We start from the raw sequence: 25,862 nt of genomic DNA on the forward strand, positions 1-25,862 counted from the left end.
TAGCCTATCTAATACTGCCTTCTCTAACCAAGAGATGAATCTATTGGATAAGGGTATTAAACATAATTGGCCTAATCACAAAAAAGCAGAGGACATAATTACTACCATCGCTGAAACCGAAGCTAATATCGATAAACAAATTCCGATTGACAAGCAAAATGACGTACGTTATGAAGTAAAAAAGAAACTCCCAACATTGTTTAATGAGATAACATCTAACAACAACTACAACATCTCGAAATAAATTCTAAATCTGAAATCCAAATCCATAATAGCAACGTAGTAATAACCAAGGCAGATAAAGGCAACACCATAGTAATAATGAACAAACAAGATTACATAAATAAAACAGAAACCTTTCTATCAGACAAAACCTATACTATAATTAATAAAGATCCAACAAACAAAATACAGCGTGACTTAAAGAACCTTCTTAAAAATTCTACTTTCATTTTAAATAATCAAGATTATCACAAATTAACCATAATGAACCCAAAGTTACCTACAGTAAGATCATTACCCAAAATTCATAAAAAGGAGGTCTCCATTCGACCCATAATTAATAGTATGAATAGTCCTACCTATAAAATTTCTCAATTCCTACACAAATTCCTAAAAAAACATTTCAAATTCAATAACTCCAACCCCATAAAAAACTCAATTCCCTAAATAAATTCATTCTGCAACAAAACCACATTTTATGCTCTTTCAACATCACCAACATGTAAACAAATATCCCTATCAATAATACTATTAACATCATAAGGAACAATCTATCGAAACATAGCAAATTAAGTAAAATCGAAATTGATGAGTGGTTAAAATTACTTAGTTTCCTTTTAAACAACAATTACTTTACCTTCAATAAGAAAATTTACAAACAGGAAGGTTTGGCGATGGGAGACCCGTTATCTGGTATATTAGCTGATATATACTTAGATAATCTCGAACACAGCAAGATTATCAATAACATCAATGGACTCTGTCTTTGGCATCGTTATGTTGATGATATCATAGCAATCATAGATAAAGAAATCAATAACAGTGATAACAATTTGGATAATAACATTAAATTCACTAAAGAAGATGAAATCAATAGTTCTTTAAATTTCTTAGACATCAAAATCACACGATTATCAAACAAGTTCGACTTCCAAATATACAGAAAACCCACCTTTTCTCCAAGAACCATAAAAAATGATTCTCTACTTCCCAACTCACATAAAAGCCACTTATCACAGTCTAGTATATAGGGCATTAAAAATCCCTATGTCCCCCAGTAATTTAAAGATAGAATTACAATTCATTAAAGAAATAGCTAAATTCAATGGATTTAATACAGATATAATTGATAAAATCATCAACAAAACCAAATTAAAATTAGCTACACATTTAACCCCATTGAAAACCGTTAAACCAAAATACGCTAAATTAACGTTCAATAACCATGGTATTTATCCGATAACCAATTCACTAATGAAGCACGATGTAAAAATAGCCTATACAACAAAAAACACTAATCGTAATTTATTCTTTAATCATAACTCTATTAACATCACAGACAATAGTTACTCTGGATCAGGAATATACAGACTAAAATGCTCCACATGTAATTTATCTTATATTGGCCAAACTGGCCGCAGCTTCTCCACCAGATACACCGAGCATTATAATGCACAAAGACATAACAAATTTTCCGCAATGACCAGCCACATGAGGGACACAGGACATAAATTTACTACAATAGAACAAGACCTTCATATCCTCAAAAGAGTCGATAAAAGTAAACTTATGACTGAGTATGAAAATTTATTCATTTTCCTCGACCAACATTTTAATAAAGGTAAGAACTTAAACGACATCATTGATAAAAAAAAGCCCCTTGTACGAACAGACTTTGTCTATTATAAGAATCAATTCCCCTCGCCAATATATTCTTAAAAGTTTTCAACCTCAAATCAATAAGCCCTCCTACCTCCTCTACAACTAATACACTCCCCTCCCTTCCCCTCACAACCAGTACCTCTAATTCAAATGCAACCAATAGACCCGTAGCCACACCCACTGTAATATCGCTCCCTCCAACGGCATCTCACCGTTACAATACGCGCAGCAATACACTTCCCTCTCTCTCTCCCGCCAATAGTAGCTCCCCTCCAAGTACTACAAACAAGCCCATAGTCACGCCTTCGCAAACAATTCCACTTCCAACTCAAACATACAGCTACAACACTCGTAGTAAGAAGCCGACAGTCGACAATAATGTTCAATTAATAATGTAACAAATTACTCTCACCATCGTCTAATGGTAAGTGTACACAATTTCCACTTAAACATTTCATTACAATTTTTTCACTCAATTAACACCACGTTTCTGGTTTCCTTTTACATATTCAACTGTCACACTTCCGTTTCGACTTGAATGTCAATCAACCCACATTCTTAACAACATTGCAGCATTGCATCAAATTGAGATGGTCCATAAAGGTCCTATTTAAACATCGTTCTTAAACTTCAACTTCGTATTTTTTGATCAAACTGAACCACATCACCACATGTCATTGACTTTCGACTTTTCTCTTGTAAACAAATAATTGCTGGTCACATGACCATATTTCATTATTATTTTATTCTACATTATTTATTAAATACGATTTTTATCGTCATTTTTGTTGTAACCGCTGGTCGGCCAACAAAAATTTTTTTGCAATCCTATCACTCGTTCATAACAGACTGTTGCTTTCTTCATTTTAATTACAATAGTTGGAGGTTTCAGACCCTGGAGGAGCTGTCCTGATCAGATCATGAGTCTTAAGTTGATAATGGACTATAACAGGAGAAGAAACAGAGATATGGTGATAACATTTGTAGAGTTCAAGAAAGCTTATGATTGCATCCATAGAGAATCTCTGTTTAAAATTTTAAGACACCTTGGACTACACCCCAAATTAATAAACATGATAAAATTGACTCTCATCAACACCAAATCAAAAGTGAAGTTTAGGGGTGAAACATCAGAGACATTTGAAATTAAAACTGGACTTCGGCAGGGAGATGGGCTCTCACCACTGTTATTTAACTGTGCTCTAGAAATGGTAATGAGGGAATGGTTTAGGAAATGTCCCTCCAAAATAAAGGTTGGCTGAAAAATCAAAACAAATTGCCTGGGTTTTGCTGACGATTTAGCATTATTAGCAGTGGACATAAAAGAAGCAAAAACCCAGATATCAAAACTTCAAAACTTTGCAAATAAAATTGGCCTCAAAATGTCATTTGAAAAAAACAGAAATTATGCCCCAAAAACCAACACAGCTAAAACACATAACCTAAATGAAAAAATCTAAATCCAAATAAGAACAAATAGATTAGCTAAAGCACAAAAATTAACATGGGATATCTACAAAAAGAAATGTCTATCAATAAATACAAAAATAAAACACTACAACACAGTTATAAAACTGGAAGCTACATATGCAGCAGAAACACTCTTTTACCTGAATAAACAATCAAAGACTGACAGACTTCAGAAAATTGAAAGGAGGATTGGAAGAACCTGCATCAACAAAAAGTACCAGAAAGATGGACAGTGGCGGTTAATAGCTAACAAAGTCGTGCACAAGGAGCTAGAACCCATTACAGATACTATGCGTAAGTGGAGACTGGGATTCTTTGGACATATCATGAGGATGCAGGATTCGAGACATCTGAAACAACTAGTACAACACAATCTTGTCTCAAAAAATACCACAACAGGATGTAAATGGATCAGAGAAGTAAGAGAGGATCTGAAGGAAATAGGCCTTACAACAGAAGACACCACAAATAAGATAAAATTTAATACAAAACTCAAGAATACAAACCTCCGCTTTACCCTTACACAAAACAAACCAACAACACGCACATTTTCAACTGAGGAAAGGGCACGAAGATCGGAGCGTCTGAAGAAGTACTGGGAGGACCGCAAAGGCCGAACAATCCCTTCAAAGAGACCTGAACAACGGACTGACTATAGTGATCCTATGTGGTCATAAAAGGAGAGGAAGAGGAATAAGAAGAAGCCTTCTAATGTCAATATCACTACTACTTTCACCAATTCTATATTTACTCACTCATTGTAATATCTTTAAAACCAACTTCATGTCTTTTACCATATGTTCAGTTTAGTTCAAGTCTCTCCAAGGTTTTTTTAAAAAAAATGTTTTATTTCATGTATTTGTAAATCAGGTGCCTGTTTCTATTTTAAGGTTAAGATAATGGCTGATGATGCCTAAATTCAAGGTGAAACATGTACCATTTTAGTTAACATGCCAAAGTAAATCAACTATGACAAGACTTTTTGTATTGATTAGGTGGTGAATTCAATCAATTAACTTATTGTTATTATTCCATTCACATACCACTTAGTCGAGCAGCTCTCCTTCTTTCTCTCAATTCTGCGACTTCAGTGGTGTCAAGCAAGAGCTCATTGGAGGAAGAAGTGGAGGTTCGTTGTGTTTTCCGGTGAAAGCCAATTCTCCCTTGGTGCCACTGATGTCCGTGTGTTGGTTAGAAGGAGGCCAGGTGAGCACTTGCATTCCACCTGCCTGCGGCGTCGACACACTGGACCTACACCGGTAGTTCTGGTCTGGGGAGCAATTTCCCATGACATCAAGAGCACTCTCGTGATTATCCCATGAATCCTGACTGCAGATGTGTACGCCCATCTGGTGATTCGACCTGTTGTGCTGCCATTCATGAACAGCATTCCCGGGGGTGTTTTCCAACAGGATAATGCACGCCCCCATGCCACTGTTGCAACCCAACGTGCTCTATAGAGTGTCGACATGTTGCCTTGGCCTGCTTTCTCTCCCGATCTGTCCGTAATCGAGCACATATGGGACATCATTGGACAACAACTCCATCGTCCTCCACAACCGGCATTAACCATCCTAGTGTTGAGCAACCAAGTGCAACAGGCATGGAACTCCATCCCACAAGCTGACATCCAGCATCTGTACGACACAATGCATGCATGTTTGCATGCTTGCATTCAACAGTCAGGTGATTACGCCAGTTTTTAATGGAGCAGCATGGCACATTTGTGGTGGCTTTTCTCGTGAGGATATTAACCTGTAGTCTTGTACTTTTAATTAATTAAATATGTTACCTTGACAAATATATTGTCAATATTTCTATATTCTACATTCTTATTTCATGGTGTTTGGATTTTTTTTTTCTCCAGTGTGTATATATATATATATATATATATATATATATATATATATATGTTTCCTCCCAGAGAGAAAGAAAACTAGAACATATATAAGCTACCTGATCAAAAGTATCCAGACACTACAACGTAATGCGGAATTGCACCCTAGATGTCACGAGAGGCAAATCCACCAGTATAAAAGGAGGCGGAAAGTCTTGTGTTGTCAGAAGAGAAGCAGTAACAGCAGAATGGGTTGGTCAGAATGACTTCGAACTTGGACTAGTCATCAGATGTCGCCTGAGTAACAGATCCATCAGGGACATTTCAACCCTTCTAAAGCTGCCCAAGCCAACTATTGGTGATGTGATTGTGAAGTAGAAATGCAAAGGAACAACCGCACCTAAACCAAGACCAGGCAGACCTCATTTAATGACAGACAGGAACCATTGAGCATTGTGGAGGGTGATTGTAAAGAAATCGCAAGAAATCAGTGGAAGAAATCACTCATGAGTTCCAAAGTGCTACCAGCAATCCAGCCAGCACAATGACTGTGTGTCAGGAGCTAAAAAGAATGGGGTACAATGGTTGAGCTGCTACTCATAAGCCAAACATTTCTGTAGTCAGTGCTAACTGATGCTTGAGGTGGTGTAAAAAGCGATGTCACTGGACAGTGGATGAATGGAAACGAGTGATTTGGAGTGATGAATCACGCTATACCCTGTGGCAGTCTGAGAGAAAGATTCGGGTTTGATCAATGCCTGGAGAATGTTACCTCCGATCATTTGTAATGCCAACAGTGATGTACGGAGGAGGTAGTGATATGGTATAGGCTCCATGTGTATAGCAATGTGCTGCTGCAGTGGAAATTACGAGAACTACTTAGGGGCACCTTCAACAACAACTGACCATAAGAAGCTGGAATATGTGTGTTAACATATGTATATTTGATCATTTTACAGTGGCCCTCTATCACTGAATCCCTTTCTTTGTCTAAAGCCATTATTAGAATCTAAGACCACATTCCCTATGTGTTGATCCGGTCATGTAGATAACCGCCGTGATGGATCACACTGACATGAAGAGTAGAACCTTGTGTCCCTGTACAACCTCTATCCCAAGTTTTGTTTTGTTTTTGACACAGTACTGTATATGATACCTACGTATGTTCTTTCAGCTAATTTCTTATCTTCCCCACTTTACAATGAATATAGCATCCACTGAACAAGTTGGCCATGCGGTTAAGGGCGCGCAGCTGTGAGCTCGCATCCAGGAGATAGTGGGTTCAAATCTCACTGTCGGCAGCCGCAGCTCTGAAGATTTGTGTCGGTGTGACATAAAGCAAATAGCAAAAAAAATAAGAACATCGTTCATAGTTTTGGCTTTACTCGATGAAACGACTAGTGGCTGGGTATAACGCGAAAGCAGAACCCAATGAATAAATTAAGAAGGAGAATAAGTAGAAGAAGAAGAATCATTTTACAATGCTGTCTTCAGATGATTATTTTTTAATGTCATAACATTCGGGCAGAACTATATGCTTGTTGTTGGCTGCATTAATAGATACTGTGATGCAAAGGTTTTCTTCATGACCTCATGAAATGCATTTGAAAAGATGGTGGATCACAGCAGTAAATTGCAAGAAGTAATTTGGAATTTATACATTTTAATTAATACAAAATAACTTTTTACAATATGTATTTAAACCATTTTATAAATAGATTAACAATTAGAAACAAATTACTATAGTAATGTTATATTTGCAAAGCAAGCTGCAGTAGGCTATCTTTTTTTAGAGCACACGCATCATAATATATACCGGTACACATTATATTGTATTGCCATAGTCTTAATTATAGCCAGTATAATAACAATAATAATAATAATAATAATAATAATAATAATAATAATAATAATAATAATAATAATAATAATAATAATTACTGGCAACAAGTGATTCTGAACTTTTTCTTCTCGTGCATAATTTTTGATAGTGTAAATGCAGTTTCAATATCAGGAATTTCAATGTGTCCTATATCAAGCCTGAGCCTTTTTATCAGGAGGAGTTCCTCTACTCACTTCCCCCTGTTGTAGTTCTCTTTCCGTACGTTAGAGATGCGAGGTCGAGACCATTCCCACAATTGATCAGTATGCGAGGTGACATGTTCTGAGCAAAATACATAAACAACAGCTGAAGTATGCTTACATTTCATGGAAACAATTATTCGCCTTCATGAAATCATGATTATTACCAAGGCCTTCCTTAGAAAACATGGTTATGTTTAAAATTATTAAAATTTAAATGAAAAATGAATCGCCTCCCTAGCAGCATTAACCTACGCTAATGTGATATCATATTAGAAATAGACCAAGGCTATTTTTCTGAAGACAGCATTGTTGAATGTGTATATGAACACTAATCTTGTTATCACCACTACTAATACATAAATTACTACATCTTATTTTTACTTTTAGAAATGTCTTTATGATGCACAGACATAGGTAGGTCTTATGGCGACGATGGGATGGAATCGGCCTAGGAGTGGGAAGGAAGCAGCCGTGGCCTTAATGAAGGTACAGCCCCAGCATTTGCCTGGTGTGAAAATGGGAAACCAATGGAAAACCATCTTCAGAGCTGCAAACAGTAGGGTTTGAACCAACTATCTCCTGGATGCAAGCTCAAAACTGCGCAGCCCTAACTGCACGGCCAACTCACCTGGTTAATTACTACATTGCCTCTATCATGAAATGGTAGGATATCTAGTGAACCCGTGTTTCTTTCTGATCACATTTGCAGTTATTGCTCTGTTGCTATTTCCTGCGAGCTGTTTTTCTTATAAATCTATTACATGAGCACTTTCTGCATGTTTGGAATAATGTGGCCAATTGTTGTTGCATAAAATACTCTGAAATCCCGCTGTTATTATTTAGTCGGCCATATCAGCACGCGGTGAGATGACAGTGGATATGTGCGCAGTGAAACAAATTAACTTACAATGTTCACCACTCGTAGCATGGCAGTGCATTTCTCCCATCAGCGCACGGAGCCTATAGGGTGTTTTTCATGGTTTGGGTGTGGTGCCCTTATTGAGCTTAAGAAAACTGAGCGTGAAAGGATATGAACACATTTTAAACCACTGTGTACTGCACACAGTATAGGACCAGTTTGGAGATGATGATTGTTTGTATACCAGGCGAGTTGGCCTTGCGGTTAGCAGCGTGCGGCTATGAGCTTGCATCTGGGAGATAGTGGGTTCGAATCCCACTGTCGTCAGCCCTGAAGATGGTTTTCTGTGGTTTCCCATTTTCATACCAGGCAAATGCTGGGGCTGTACCTTAATTAAGGCCACAGCCGCTTCCTTCCCAATCCTAGCCCCTTCATGTCCCTTCGTCGCCATAAGACCTATCTGTGTTGGTGCGATGCAAAGCCAATTGCAAAAGATTGTTTGTATCAGCTTGACAATGCACCCTGTCATAAAGTTGGTATCAATATCTTGAATTTTGAAGTGGCTATAGATGGTGGTGGTGCTTATTGTTTTAGCCTGAATCCACCCATCATGCCTGCCATATATGGCACGGCAAACTACACCTTCTTCTTGGACTGTTATTATTGAAACCGTGCGCACTGTATTGTTTACTACAGTACTGTCGTGCTCAGAGAAGTCCTGCCTAACATCTTACGTGGTTGTTTTAGTATATCGTGCTCATTGGTATGGTATAGCTACATAAAAAGAAGTCTTGTTTTCACAAGTTCCAGTAATGGTTGCACGTTTGAAGTTAAGTAATTCCTGTTTTACTTCTATAGTTCTTTATATGGACCCTGTTGTGCTATATTTTTCTCTAAGGTGCTTATGTGTATGGGGATTAGCTAAGGTATGTCTTGGTGATGATTGGTGTACTTTCATTTGAAGTAGAAGTTTGGTGGTACTTATCTGACACGCTGGGCAGAAGTGCTGTCCTGCCCGGCACAACTCAGCCTATAATTTTTATAGTTCTGATGTTCCTTTCCGTTCATTTCATTCTTCTTTATCAACCTACCAATGCATAATAGTGTAGGCTCTTAATTATATGTATTCATTTAACAAATCATTTTAATCACACTAAGTAAAATTTTCACATAAAATTGACATTGCATTGCAGTTTTCTTGTTGAAATGTATCTTTTATGCAGTTATTCATCCTGTTTTTTCATGTGCTTCACATTTATGGGTTCTTGCATTTTTCTAGGAGAATTTCATTATGAGAAGTACTTGACTTGTTGGAAAATGATGAACTTTCCACCATAGAAAAGGTATTCATCGAGCCTCCAGATGCTGCAGTTTTGTCGGATGAAGACAGCGGGGATGAAGATGGAGGTGGCTTCTCTGACAATTTACCTGGTAGCCAACTTCAAGTAAATGCAGAATTAGTGACCTGTGAAACTCCAACTGACTATCAAGACTTTGAAGATGTGCCTGTTGAAGTTGATCAAACTGAGTTGGTACAAGTAAGAAGACCCAGAAGGGTACCTCGAATTCCTGCAAAATGGGAAAAGCAAAACCTTGTCACACGTTCAGGAATATTTCCCAACAGTGACTTCACCGAACTTCAAGAAAAATTGTGCGTTGAACTGTTTGAGACAGTTTTTACAGATGACATTTTTGATCACTTTGTTTCTGAATCTAACAAATATGCCAGCTTTTTGAACTGTCCTTCCCTGAATATTACTCGGCAAGAAATGAAAGTTTTCATTGCAATTTTGATTTTATATGGATACAATACCGTTCCTTCAAAGAAATCATATTGGGAGGATGTGTGTGATGAGCACCATTCTGTGGTGGCAAGTGCTACGCTGCAAAACAGGTTTCTTGAAATTTGCTGTTTCATTCACTGTGCTGATGACACGACCCCAAATTTCAACGACAAAAGTTGGAAGTTGAAACCTTTGATTGACCTTCTACTTGCTTGTTTCATGGAAAACTTTCGAGCTGAGGAGCACTTGTCATATGATGAGTGTATGGTGCCATATTTCGGGACACATTTCTGCAAACAATTTATAAGAGGAAAACCTATTCATTTGTCATAGGTACAACATCCTAACTGTTGTAAAACCTTCAATTATTATGTTTAATATATTTTAATTATATTTTATTCAATGCTAAATTATCTTCTTTTAAATGTTAAATATGACTAACACATGGTTTCCCTGTAAATATGTATTATAAATTTGTATAACCTCAAATACGTATTGTGTATAAGTTTAACATCAAAATCTATATAGTTGAAAGCTGTATATTAGGTGTATTCTGCTATAATTTGGTACATATGAAGGGTTCTGGAAACTTACTGTAAGGGTTATTATCCTGATACATGTAGAGACATTAGAAATTTTGGAGAGATTTCCATGTGTATTGGTAAACAGTAATCGAAGGTTCAAGCTGGATCCATTACTGGAATACTCCATTCGACTAGCTGGTCGATCGATGTTTCGAATGTGTTCCATTCAGAGTGTTGTAAGAACCCTTCCAGAAAGCAATAATTCTAGACAGTTGATCAAACAGTATATATATCGAGCTGTCAGGCAGTGGATCAGTCAGTTCAAGAGAGTGTGTGTTATAGTGAGCGAGTCAGTGTTGTTGATATCTGTACTTGTCAGAATCGACTTCATGGTACTCTGGTATTAAGTATTGTAATGTCACTTGCTATTGTGTGTAATTGTGTGTTGCGACTTACAGTGACAATAAAGTAGTTTACACAAGGAAGTGAATGTGTTCTCGTGTGATATTTATTTACGTCAAATAAAATCGCATTTGAGAGTGATATGTTTTGGTTTCAAGGTATGTTGTCTAAACACTCGTCATGGATATCTTGTAGATTTTGAAATATACCAAGGAAAAAATCCTAATATGAATGCCCAGTATGAAGCGGAATTTGGGAAGTGCGTAGCCCCCCTTGTTACATTGCTGGATAATCTTCGACTGGACCTGAAATATTTGCCCTTCAAATTATACTTCGACAATCTCTTCACTGGAATGGGATTGCTAACACATCTTGGTGCACGGGGATATGGTTCTACAGGCACACTTCGAGAAAATTGCATTCCTAAGGATTGTAATTTGAAATCTTCCACTACCACGAAGAAAGAAAAATGGGGTACATATGATTAACTGATTCGTTATTGCTGATCCCAAACCACTACAGTGATTTCAATTCATAGTGGATCTTCCTGGTCTAAAGCCATACTATTCTTCTATTTATCTCGAATCCCTCTCTCCAAAATCTTTTCAAAATCTTTGCACAACAACACATTACAGTGTTGTTATATGACTAACAAATTAAAAGCTCTTTAGTGGGAGAGTAAACATCCTGCTTTCAAACTTTTGTTTTTTGTAATTGTTGTGAGATGGACAAAGGACAATGGTGTGATGGTGAACGGGATGAAAAGTCTGGTTGTAAGTTTCACCAAGAGGAAAAGTTGTCTCTTTTTTATTAATCACTGTGTTGATGGGGTGAGAGTACATCATGGGAATCACTGTAAGTACCTAGGTGTTTATATAAGGAATGATCTTCATTGGGGCAGTCACATTAATGAGGTTGTAAAGAAAGATTACAGATCTCTACACCTGGTTATGAGGGTATTTAGGGTTTGTTGTAAGGATGTAAAGTAGAGGGCATATAAGTCTTTGATAAGACCCCAATTAGAGTATGGTTGCAGTGTATGGAACCCACGCCAAGACTAGAAAAGATCCAAAGGAAAACAGCATGGTTTGTTTTGGGTGATTTCCAACGAAGGAGTAGTGTCATATGAAATGAATTTCATTTTGGTCCGTATTGACGATTTATCGCTATCAATATAATATGTTAATATTATTTATATACAGTATTAGATAGGTGGACCTTCTTATCCTTGTTGATAGTAAAGGAGTAGTGCTACAAAAATGCTGCAACTTTGTGCCGGGAAGACTTGGGAGTAAGGAGATGAGATGCTCAACTAAGTGGTATGTTCAGAGCTGTCAGCAGAAATTAGTAGACAAATAAGCTTGCGAGGAGCTTTTAAAAGTAGGAAAGATCAAAATATGAAAATAAACATGGTAACATATGAAATAAAATAAAGGTGGAATTCAAGAGGACAAATTGAGACAAATATTCGTTTAGAGGATGAGGAGTAAGGGATTAGAATAACACTAGCCTGCAAAAGAAACCTTTTTTTGTGCGGTAAAAACGAAAATATAGGTGGTTTTAATGAATTTCTTAACGCAGGATTCGAGAAAAAAAATTAGTTTTGGAGTATCACGTCTGGTTTAGTGGCAATTTTACAAAATATTATTTCTTTCTTACGTAAAATTGTTGATACTTAGTATTGATTAAATTTGATATATTAATGTCAATTTCAACTTGCAAAACGTAATCATATTTTTAATGCATTAAATACACATAAATGCTGCTTTGTAAGCAAGTAGATGGTTTGTATTATATTTTTAATGTATATTGAAATTCATGAAACTGAAGCATAAAGCGCCTATTTAGTTTCAGCTGTACAGTTGCTTTTAAATTAATATAACCATACCTTGAATAAAAAGTACATGGTTAAAATACATAGTTTTGTTTCTTACATTATGTGCAGGTTAGATTCACACCTCCGGCTTTTTCCATTTTCCGAGGAATTTTCGGGGTTTTTGAAGTTCTTGAATGATCTCTAGAAGGGTCGTCCCGTGCAATCGACCATCATATTCACATCCCAGCATCCCTGATAGCATCGTTCTGCATCTTTGAGATCCTGGCGAAACCTCTCACCTTGTTCTTCACTGACAGCTCCTAAATTTGGAGGGAAATATTTCAGATGTGAAGCTAAGAAATGAAGCTTAAGACTCATATTGCAGCAGAGTCCCTTAAACTTTACCAACATTTTCCTTACAATTTCTTTGTATTGAGGGTCCTTAATGTTGCCAAGGAATTTAGTCACTACATCTTTGAATGCGTTCCATGCTTCCTTCTCAGTTTTGGTCATCATGTCGGTGAAATTGTTATCCTTCATCAGTTTACGATTCTGTGGTCCATCAAATACGCCTTTTTAATTTTTGCATCTGATAATGAGGAAAATTTAGTGGATTAATATTCGAAGCATAGGCTATGTTTATCTAATGCCTTGACATACTGTTTCATCAATCCTAATTTGATGTGCAAGGGTGGAAGTAGATTTTTTTCACGGTCAATAAGGCTTACATTCAAGACATTTTTGGATCCTGGTTGTAGTTGTTTCCTTTCTGGCCAATTCACTGTATCACAATGTTTATCCCGTGCCCTGCTATCCCATTCGCATTTAAACAGGGAAATTTTGTGTAGCCTTTTTTGTTGTCCCAGCAAGAATCCAATGATCTTCAAATCACCACAAGTTTGCCACCCATGCTCGTGATATTTAATTTTTTCAAGCACCAACTTTAAGGTCCCGTATGTTTCAGACATTTTTGTGGAGTGTGCAAGTGGTACGGGTGCCATAACATTTGTATTATGAAGCAAAACAGCCTTTAAACTTCTTTTGGAAGAGTAAAAACAAACGCCAGTTACTAGGATCATACTCTTTCTCTCCCAATTGACGTAGATGATTTGAATCATCCGTACAAAGTACAAGTTCATCTTCTTGAGTATAATACTTTCGGAATTCTTTGTCACGATTTCGGTACCAGGAAAATGTAACACCGTGTGCCAACATATTCTTTTCACACAATCTTGAACCAAGTAATTCACTTTTTTCTTTGGTTAGCTCTAAGTCCCTTATCAGATCATCCTACATACCTTGCGGTCTATTGCGTATCTGGGGGGAGTTTGTTATGAATTTACCAGGAATCCCCCAACTACAAAATGAAAATTTAGACAGCAATAAATCTATAATAAAATGCAAACAATAACAAATCAAATCACATAGTTGTATTCTAAAAAATGTTGCCCCAGAACATCTGTCAACATACATCTTACGAATTCATGCAGATACTAAAACACCGAATTGCGTCAAAACTAGACGTGATAGGAAAAAAATAGCATCATTTTCGGAATCAGGGCAGTGATTTCCATAAGAATTACACATTTTCTATTTTACCGCAAAATCATGTTGGCTAGTGTAATTTATCAAGGGAAGTGTTCAATAAATTTCCAAGTTCCTTGAAAATATTTAAGAAAAAGCTAGGTAGACAATTGATAGGGAATCTGCCATCTGAGTGACAGCCCTAAATGCAGATTGATTGATTGATTGATTGATTGATTGATTGATTGATTGATTGATTGATTGATTGATTGATTGATTGATTGATTTTACAAAATATAGAATTTTTTGCTCCAGAAATGATTTGAAAATATTTGACACTTACTGCCTAGAAGAGTAATTATTGGTTATTTTACTACCTTTTTTAAAGTCTACATACTGTTTTAGTAAACATTTTCTATAATACTCCTGTATCACATTTATTATACTGTTTATTTGTTGCTTTGTTCCAGTTACTTGATCATTTATCTGTTTCAAATGAACAAGGGATTCTATTTCAGACTCCAGGATGTCGTGAATTCTCTTAAGAAGAAAATTGCACGAACAGAGAACACAACTCGTATTGATACGCGGCGGCTTACTGAAGAAGTTGTGAGATTGCACAGGAATATTACAGAGATAGAGAGAAAGGCTGACCACTTTGCTGACGTTAATGAGAAGAAGTACCAAGAAATATGGGAACTGAACAAGGACACAGCCAGCAAACTGCTTGAGAAGGTATGTTATAATGATAGTTATGAAAGTTATCATATTTCCATTCCTCATTTTGCTTAGTTATGTCTCCTGTTACTTTGCTCATTATGATATCATAATAGAAGAGGAAAGGAAACTTGTCTGGCTTCTAAAATTTTAAAAAGCTTATAAATGTAAGCAATTGCACTATAAAATTTGCAGAGCAGTTCAGACTTAGCAAACACCCATCTCTGATGGGAACATCTTTGGTTTGGAACATTTTCTTTCATAGTTATTCAAGTTCTAACTACTGGCCACAGGTCATCCATGTTTGTTTCCTTCACAAGGTGTTTTATGTGTGAAAATTCTTCCAAATTACAGTAATTATTCAGCTGTTGGATTGTTTGTAAATTTTGCCTGATGTTGGAAAGAGTAGAGCATAATTTGGCCTATTTGATAGAGATTTAAACTTTCAGTCTCCACAATTTTGCACTGAGTGCTCTAACTGACCACATAGAATACATCTTTAGGTGCTTGCCTCTTAGGCTTAAAGTTGCAAGATCAAATAACTTGTCAGTTAGCTGGCATTTAAGAGTATTTAAATGTGAGATACCAACATTGGTACATTTACTGGGATGATGTACTCTGTATCAGAGAAAAATTCTGACACATCTCTTAAAGTTGATAGTGACCAAGGACCAAGGGGGATGTTTTCACTCCCCTCCCAAAGGGAAGGGGTGGGCCACCTAGAAGGTTACGCCTTCTCTCTGGCCAGGAGATTTGGCGGGGTTGGGGATTTGATGGGGTTTGATGATAAGAAGGAGGGAGCTTTGATTTGGTGATGTGGTGATGTGGCCTCTTGGCTAAGGGTGTAGTTCCGTTCTTTTGCTTTTTATTGAGTTTGAATTACAAAGGTTATTACATTATGATTTACAATTGAGTTTGAATTACAAAGGTTATTACATTATGATTTACAATTTGGATACATTGAGTTACATTACGGTTATAATTGTTACAATACAGTTATAATTAGTCACTGTTGGGAGGTTGGGAAAAGTAGGTTGAAGGTTTGCTGGTAAAGGGAAGAGAAGTTTAGTAAGGATATGAGGAGCACCTGGAGAAGGTAGGAGCGGTTTTGTAGGTTGGACGGGTGGGATTGCGGATTGGGGAGCCGGGCACGGTTTCGAGGAGTGGTGGGGTGAGAGGAGGGTTGCGGCGGAGATCGAGATGGCTCCACTCAGTGGTGGCGGCCGAAGAGTTTTATCCCCTGCTGTGTAAGTCGCTGGACTTCCTCTGTTGTTTGGAGCTGGAGTCGCAGCATGAAGGTGGGCCTGGTTTCGTTGTGGATTCTGGTTGCTCGTTTTAAGTGGAGTCCAGCAAGGCGCAGTTCCTGGCTGATGAGGTTTGTTGGGATTCCTGGATTTACGCCCCTCACGATGCAGCTGGGGTTGCATTCTGGTGGTGGTGATGTTCTATTGGATTCGGGCAGTGGTGGTGGTGGTGTTGCTGGTCTTGCTGTTACAGTTGCAGGTGCTTCTTTGGTGGGTGGCCGGGCTGGTGAGCTGGTTGGAGAGGTGGAGGTGGGAGACATCATAATGGGGGAGGTGTGGGTCTGGACTGTGGTAGTTATGGTTATCTTGGGTGAGGTGGGGGTAAGATAGGTGGCGGTAGTGGTGGTAATGGATGTAGTTGGGGTTGTGTACATATGGGACGGAATCTGTTGTGGCGGGATGTAGGGAGGTGGCTGGGTGCAAGGTTTCGGTGATGGTGGAGGAGGAGTGTAAGGAGGTGGCCGGGTTCCTGGTTTCGGTTCAAATTCCTTTTCCAGATGTTTAGGGCATGGATCCGTGATGAACTGCCGTCCTTGATAGTGATTGAAAGGGATGTTTAACACATGTTCAGTGAGAGGTTTTGGAAACTATCACAGCAGTCTACAGTTTGTCCAGTGGTTGGTAGTACTTTTGCCTGAATTTCTTCTTAATGAAACCTCATGAAGCATTATCTGGAGTGGATAACAGGGGGGCTCATGTTACCTCTGATCTGTGCCCAACCCACCTGTCTGGAAATAATTCATTAAGACATTCTCTAACACAGGCAGCAAAATGCACAGAGGCTCCATCTAGTTGCAAGATTATGGTATCTGCGATTCCAGTCTCTGTGAGTTGCAGATAGAGCATTGTCGAAGTTGACACTTAGGCACTATGGATGACCCATATGTCTGGACAGGTGGTGGTGGTGATGGTGGTGCTGGTGGTGGTGGTGGTGGTAGTGGTGGTGGTGGTGGTGGTTGGTGATTATTATTATTATTATTATTATTATTATTATTATTATTATTATTATTATTATTATTATTATTCACATCATCATCATTATGATGGTGATGATGATGATATCAACGGAAGGAGAGGGTGAAACCTGGAGTCAGTACATACCATACGCCCAAGGAGTCTGCTCAGTGTTTAATGTCTCCATGTGATAATTAATTTTGTGTGGCTATTTCTAGCCGAGTGCAGCCCTTGTTAGGCAGTCCCTCCGATGAGGGTGAGCGGCATCCGCCATGTGTAGGTAACTGCGTGTTATTGTTGTTGTGGAGCATAGTGTTATGTGTGGTGTGAGAGTTGCAGCGATGTTGGGGACAGCACAAATATCCAGCCCACGGGCTTCTGGAATTAACCGACGAAGGTTAAAAATCTCCGACCCGGCCAGGAATTGAAGCCGGGACCCTCTGAACCAAAGGCCAGTACGCTGACCATTCAGCCAACGAGTCGGACTCTCCATCTGATGAACAAATCACTATCAACAGCGTCATATGCCATCACTCCATATGAACACTGTGGGGAGGTTTGTAATTGAACCCAGGCTTTGGCACGCAATCTAGTGATTGGAAATTGCATACCACTACCTCTCCTACGCTATTGGCTAACATTCTGATCTGGTTGTGTGTGATAGACTTTGTGTTAAATTCTGTATTTACATTAACTATTCACTTATTGAGAGATGTATTAAAACCACTTTTTCAATGCAATTTGTGATGCATTAGAGTAAAAAAACATATTAAAATTGTAGTACGTGTTTCATCCCTCTATGGGATACTTCAGCTACATATTACAAGACTGAATAACACATAATTAACATGACACTCTTCTACAACTTGAAGTTGAAAATTATAACCATTCCATGGTCTTAAAAAACTCTAAATGACTACCTATTTAACAATGCCATAGTAAAATGCAGTAATATACTCTTGATAATTTAAACACACCTAAAAACATTTTAAATACAACTTGATTAATAGTCCGTGAATTTTGTTCAAGCACTAAGTGACTGTGTATATCATAATGCCTTGGTGAAATACAGTGCTGTACAATACATTGTTATATGCTGTGACACACTAAAAACCTATTTTGAAGTTTCATTATTGATAGTACAGGAGTTGTCTTAAAATCATATTAAAATAGTCTATTATTGAATGGGATTATCATATAAATGATAATATGCAGGTGGAAGACTAGTTGAAATGTGGGATTCCAATAGTGGGGGGAACATCTCTCATAAGTGAAAGTAAATGGCATTCAGGAAGAATCTTGAATAGCACAAGTTAAAATGCCCATTCCTAAAGGACTGAATTCAAGTAACTGTACAACATTGTTCATCAGGCTTGAATTGGAGTCTAAAAAAAGAGGAACGAATATATTAGACTGTGAGCAGTCGAGCACAGGTGTGACAACAAGTTACAATACATCCAAACAGGGCCAGCAGGGAGTAAGTACCTAGTTCATTTCTGCATCATCTTAATTTACTCTTCCATTCCTTATAGTTTCCATTCTAATATATTTGTTCCTTTTTTTTTTTAGACACCGCATTCAAGCCTGATGAACATCATTCTATAGTTATTAGAATTAAGTCCTTTAGGACTGAGCATTTCAACTTTTGCTATTCAAGATTCTCCCTGAAAGCCATTTACTTTCACTTATGAGAGATGTTCCCCACTATCAGAACCCCACATTTCAACTAGTCTTCCAATTGTATATTCTAAATCCATTCAATAATAGACTATTGTAGTGTGATTTTAACACAACTCCTGTACTATCAACATCAATGGAACTTCAAAATAGTTTTTTAGTGTGTCACAGCATACAACAGTGCATTGTACAGTATTGTATTTCACCAAGGCATTATCAAATACACAGTCACTCAGCGTTTTAATGTGACTTGAGCACAACTTATGTACTATTAATCAAGTTGTATTTAAAATGTTTTTTTAAGTGTTTAAATTATCAGCTGTATAGTTTACAGTACTGCATTTTACTAAGGTATTGTTAAAAAGATAGTGCTTTTAAGACCAAGGAGGTGTTATAATTCCCCACTTCAAGTTGTAGAACAGTGTCATTTTAATTTTGTGTTATTCAGTCTTGTAATTTGTAGCTGAAGTTGTCCCACAGAGCAATGAAACATATACTACAACAGTGATCTAATGCATCACGAATTGTATTGAAAAAGTGGTTTTAATGCATCTATCAATAAGTGAATAACATTCTGATGGTGAAATTTTTTTCTACCAGCAGATCTCAAACCGATTAACCACATGTCAGACCATAAAGACTTGATGCTTTAATGACCATGGCCACCATGAGGGCCAATAATTCAGTAACGTATTGTCATTTGCACCATTCTCTAAATGTTCAAATCAAACTTACTGCTTGGTGGGTAGGGCTACACTGTAAGTATATAAAGCAGCAGTGTTCAAGTTCGGTCTGCACTGTGCAGACAGTGTGTGTCTCTGAATAGGAGCTGTGCATCCACTCCCTTACTGTACATCCTTCCTTCCCCTCCACTCATTGCAGTGGGGGAGTGTCCTCGTTCAAGAAACATTTGTAGGTCAAATGTTAGGTGACGAATTTATTTTGCAGTAAATGTTGCAAGAACACTGAACTTATTGTTCATGAAATATCGTTTTCAATGAATCAAATTGCTTGTCATATGAAGGGAGGGTCTAGGAAAGAATGGCAAAATTATGCTCATGCTAACTCTGGTCTGTTTCACGCACAAAATGTATATTTATTCATTTAAAATTCTCTCTTCTCCTGCAAAAGGGAACAAGAAAACATATTTCCACTGTGCCAAATATCATACAATAACAGCTTTACAGAAAAACAAAATACCTAATGTTACTACAATGGCAAATGTACAACTAATTTTACATGTGGCAGTATAAAGACAACAGTGGGAACTGATTGAAATTTCTTATTTAATTGTTTTAAAAAATTACTTCTGTTGTACAAGATTTTATTTTTGGACCTTTGGACTTGGAAGAATTATTTCAATTTCATAAATCTGGATCTATCCAGATCTATTTAAATTCTGTTTTAAAAATTCTTTTATTTAAAGGTATTATCAAAATTATCTTTATCTGTGGATTTTAATTTGTTTTGTTTTTTTTTTTGGTTGAAATTTGTGAAACTGCATGTACCTACGTGTGCGGTTTTGGAAGCATGTTTCCTGTTGTGTAAATGAAGACTTTTCTTGAACATTTATTATCACTGTGTCAGCAAGAATGAAAAGACTTTTGATTGGAGAAAATAAGAGTTAATGTAATTGGTGAATGTGAAATTCAAAGGTAAATTCTTTTTTCTGATTGGTTCTCTTTGGTGCTTGCACCATTTCCTGTTTCTCGATCTTATCCCGCTCCTTCTCTGGGAGCGAGGTAGGATCTGGATCTTTGATCATCTGACCATCATAGCGAGTGGTTGTGTTCCGCAGGAGTTTATGACTTAGGTTCTCAGCTAAGATTTTGTACCTTTGTTTCAGAGGCAGTATCTTTTTTCTTAACTTTGTAACTTATACCTTTAATGTAATTATCCCTTGAGTTTGCCTCCTCATATTTCTGTGTCACCTTACATTAGTACTGAAAATCTATGCACATTACCTGAAGTGTTTTAGTTAGTGATGCAAGTTTTCTATACCTCTGTGCTTGGTCTTATTTCTACTTTTGTGTAGATTGGGATTAACCCTCATTTTAATCATCATGTATCGTTGGATAATTTTCTTTCAATTCAAATTAAGTTATTAAATTTCTTTTAATGTAATGTACATGTCTACAGGCATGTTTAACAACCTTTTATTTGTGTTTGTAAAGATCTTTCTATTTTGAGTTTTTGATTTGTTCCTTGTTATTTTGAATTTTTGATTCGTTTCCTTTTAAAATAAATGTGTGTAATCCAAGGGCAATTACCCTCTATGTTTTCTTTCTTCGCAAAAGGCTACGTTCCATTACCTCTCAGGGTTCCATGCCACTTTCCACATCCATTCTGTAGTTGTCATGTTTCCTAACCTGTTTGTTTACATTTTGTGCTGCGATATTTTGTTGAACCTTAAGTTTTCTTTTACTGTGTTTAAAATGTAATTATTTTTTATTTTTATTTGTGTAATCAAGTCAGTAGCAGTTACATCACATATCAATTGAAAAGGAGTACATGTTTGCTGATACACATGATGTCAATTGCAGTTTTCATTTACAATAATTCATGGTTTTGTGAGTTAACAATCTTGTTACAATTAGGTACAAATGAACGTGTTACAGACAAGTGTAAGCAACTTCCCAAATTCTCATCTGAAATGCCCGTTCATAACCTTGGTTTGTTAAGTTTTAACATTGAAAAAATCTTTCACATACAGAGGTAGAACCGAATATACTCATAAGTTTGGCAGCCTCGTGATGAAGGCGAGGAAATTCATTATGGGGAAAGTTTTCATAGAATTCGGTCAAGTTTCTTGCAGCAAAAAACTTGTCTGTCAACTGCGCATTGCACTGTATTTCAATTAATTCCAACTGTAAGTTAGGCATAGAATTTCAAGGGTAATTTAATAAAAATCACCTATTCAATACTTTCCACGTTTAATGTGGTTTGGATCTACATGAATTTATGTAGACTTATTAGATCAGGTACATGTTTCACCCATTATTTTGGACATCTTCAGCCTGTAGACAACCTTTAAGTCAAGGTTTGGGACCTTTTAACTAATATATACAATATATACAAACATTAATGATCTCTTAAGACTAACATGCCAGGATAATAATTTTAAAAATGTGAACTAAACATTACTGTGGGTAACATAAGTTAATGGTGTTTTAACACATTAAAACTTGTCAGTCCTATTCTATGTAATTTGAAAATATGTCCAAAACTAAAATGGATGTTCTTTCTCTATAAGTCTTGGGTAAAGAGGATATTACATACCGGAGTTCATTTGACCCCTATATCATATCATGTTCTTGACGTACCGTAACTGATGTGTTGTCAACAACAAGTGGAGATTTTTGAACTGATTGTTAATTGTAGGCTGGTCAAGATTGAAAGTATAAATTTAAATTAACTGTGTTTTAACTTGGCAGTTCTATTCAATTTAACTTAAAAATATGTTCAAAACTAAAATGGATCTTCTCTATCATAAGTCTTGAGAAAGGAGGATATTGATACTGGGGCTTATTTGACCCATAAATTTCATTTTCATGTTCATGACATAACTAATATTGAAATGTGTTGTCAAACACTAGTGGAGATTTAAAACTGATTGTTATAAATAGACTGAATAGGTGGTTTTTATGAAATTATCCTTGAAATTCTATGCCTAACGTCATCTTCAATACAGAACAATAATGAGAGTTGTTACTTGTAACTGTAAGTTATGCGAGAACAAATGAAACATTTTGAGTTCTCTTCATCAGAAGTAAGAAAATACTGTAACTCCCATTAGTTCTTAAATTATTGTGGAAAATCATCACTCCATCAGCAGTTGCCACGTTTTAATGATATAGTCATTGAACTTTAACAGATAGCAAAGGAGTGGTCTGATAATGGATTGATAATGAAACACACGAGTAACATTGCAAGATATGTCCCTCCCATAATGTGCATGCACCGTTGTCTACTGTGACCGAACAGGCACCACTCCTACCCCGACTCTGCACTGTGCATTCACAGATGTACAGCTATGCAAATTTGCACAGTGTGAAGCGCTTTGGACGCTACTGGTATAAAGCATAGATTAGTTCATATTGCACCTTGCTGAATAATCAAAGATTGAAAATGCCTGGTCTGTAATAGAATGTGAACATGTGGCTCAGTATTGTTTTCTCTTTATATTTTTTAAAATGACCTTTTATTGTGCTCTAGATTCTCACTATCGATCGTCTCATCCATGAACAACAATTGGGAATACCATGGACTCCCCCTGATCAGTCCCTTCTGGAAAAGACAGATCTTGCTTCATTCCGATCTGCTATGCAAGTGGTGGCTGACCTATTTAAAGAAAAAGGTGAGTGAACAGACATTTCATATAGAGCTCAAGGTGAACCTTGTTGGGAATAATTAATAGATCCTCACATACAAAAGTTTCTTATTTTAAAACACCAGTATTTAAATTTTCTTATTTTGTAGTTCATGAATTAAAGCTTGGTGAACTAATTTCTTACATAGCCTAAAGGTCCATTTACAGAAATCCATGATGTGTCATTTCCATGAAATTGCATCAGTATCAATGATAATTCACATCATTCCTTTGAATCTGACTGCCACGTCCACGCTTGTCTGGCACAGTGCTGTATTTTCTGTGTCAGTATCAGTGCAGTATCCATTCCGTGATATTGAGTATCATTGCCAACAATATTTTTGCTCTCTCAAGTATATGTTGTGATGTGAAGTTTGTACATGCTTGTTAATATGAAATGAATGATGAACAGCTTAATGTACTGGTTTGCAATTATGCTGTTCTGTATGATTTATTGCACCCAAAGTACACAGACAGCTGCTTCAAAAATGATATTTGGAATAAAACAGGAAAGGAAATCAATGCAGATGGTATTGCACACACATAAGCTATGTATAATTTTATCAATATCCATTACTTGGCATTTCCCACAGTTCTGTGCATTCCATCGACCAACCAGTTTTTACAAATACTGTATACACAATATTTTTACACATGTGGCTCCCAGTTTATCACAGCCCTTGGTAACCTCCCACTATCCATTGATTCTTTCTTCTTGCCATGGAACAGATCCAGCTTCTGAAGTGAAGTAATCCTTGAACATTTTTCTTACACCAAAGGAGTCTTTTGTTGCATTTCCACTCTGCATAGGCATATTTTCAAATGTTATGTCTTCTGTAGTTTAATTTGTACTTAAAGTAGTATTTGTTCATTCACATGTAAACATATTTGGATTATATTTTTTTATGAAGTAATGTAGAATTCTAAATGAAATATGTATTTAGAGGAAATGCTTCATCGCCCACAATGACACACGGAGTCTCAGTAGATATGCATGGCAGTGCAGCATTTTCTGTATAGATAAAGTGCTGTGTTGAAGTGCCTTGCGTAGGTTCAAGTCTTCTCAGTACAGGCCATGAAGGCCCTGGGAGGGGTGGAAGGTAAAAGCTTCCACTATCCGTAACCTCGGCACTTGGTGGGGTGGAGTGGTTAGCTCTACGCCCGGCCGCCTTTGACCCCAGGAATTAACCTGGTACTAATTCTTAGTGTAGGCTGAGAGAACCTCAGGGCCATATGCACCTCCGGAAGTGGAAATTTTGTTTCTTAAATTTGATGACTTCCAGACGGGGAATCAAACCCACTTGCTTCCTGGCGAACCAAGCATGCCTTTACTACCTCGGCCAGGCAGCCCCTTTTTGCCTAGGTTACTGTTTCCAAAAACCCTGCCATCACTGATTTTGCTGAATGTGCCAACATCGACAGCAGTGAAATTGTACTGCATGTCAACAAGTGCCAAGGAGACAATTGCAAAAGGTCTTCTTGTAGTTAAAGTACAGAAATCCACTATTTGAGAGAGCTTGGGTGGCAATTCAACACGTACAAAAGTCATTAGCTACAGATTTCCACGTTGCTATTGTAGTATTTGGCAGCATGTCACTCACGAGACTTTCTGTTATTATCTTGCAAATGTCATGACAATCTTGTGCATTGTGCTGTCTCTCAAGCAGTAACTGAACGAAATTGCTTTTAGGGAACCTCTTGTAACTCGGTGCTTAAAAAAAGAAAGTTTCTTCACAGTTAGATATATTTATACATAGGTATTGTAGTGATTATTTGAACTTGGAACGCTGTGGGAAATTTTATATGTTCATGTGTTCATTTCTTTATTTGTTTTTGTGTCTCCTGTGTGTGGGAATATTTGGAATTGATTGGTTGAGAAACCACTTCAAAATTATTTGATTATTGTGAAACATTAATCTTAAAAACATTTAAAGGTAAGATGAGATATTTGTGGAACATACTGTGGCACATGCGCCAGATTGGGTAGGATGCTTCCAGGAGTTTCTGGTTGCATCATTTGGCATCAGTTTTGAAATCTCTCGATGCTACTCGATGTACTTTATCAGCATAAATTGCTGAGCCCTTATTGGACATAATAACACGATTTGTGATTGGCGGATAAAGGAGATTAGGGGACGCTCATTGGTTGTTTTACGATTTCTCAATTTCCGGAGAGGAGCTCTTCGCTCTTCTGAGCCCTCTTATAATTTTGACCGCTGAAGGGAGAGGTTGCCTTCTCCAGGTGACGGATCTTCTTGGCCCCTCCAACAGGTAAGCACTTTATTTTTTATCTTTCTGGTAGTTGTCTTCATATGTAGTGTTCTGTTTAATTTCTTTTTGCCGGAGCTTACCCGTTTTTCCTTCAGTCACCAAAGTTTTTCTTAAAATGCCATAGCCTTTCTGGCAAGTCACATCATATTTGTTAAGAGACAGTTCCCATTTCTTTTGTTTTCGTAAATTGTGTGTTCAACGCCTCTTGATGTAATTATAAATCATAATTTTCCCTTTGGGGCTTTCTCATAGATCTGCGTCATCTTAGAGTATTCACATTTAGGATGGGCCCCCTTTCTCAGAAGTGTTTTTGAGGGGGCTGCCTCCTAAATGAACTATGCACTAAGGTAATCATTTTAAAAGTTGTATTTTCCTTTCTTCCGTG

The 25,862-nt window shown here is 37.1% G+C and overlaps 1 protein-coding gene across 1 annotated transcript in view; it reads left to right on the plus strand.

Moving 5' to 3' along the window:
• The window catches only part of LOC136857307 (dynein regulatory complex protein 1), a 256,632-nt gene that overhangs the window by 106,776 nt on the left and 123,994 nt on the right, over nucleotides 1-25,862 (plus strand). The window contains exons 10-11 of the mRNA XM_067135886.2: nucleotides 14,704-14,920; nucleotides 23,053-23,194. Of these exons, the coding sequence (XP_066991987.2) occupies nucleotides 14,704-14,920; nucleotides 23,053-23,194 (359 nt within the window). The remainder of the gene's footprint in view (nucleotides 1-14,703; nucleotides 14,921-23,052; nucleotides 23,195-25,862) is intronic.

This window comes from Anabrus simplex, chromosome 1, assembly GCF_040414725.1.
Source record: "Anabrus simplex isolate iqAnaSimp1 chromosome 1, ASM4041472v1, whole genome shotgun sequence".
NCBI classification, from domain to species: Eukaryota; Metazoa; Arthropoda; class Insecta; order Orthoptera; family Tettigoniidae; genus Anabrus; species Anabrus simplex.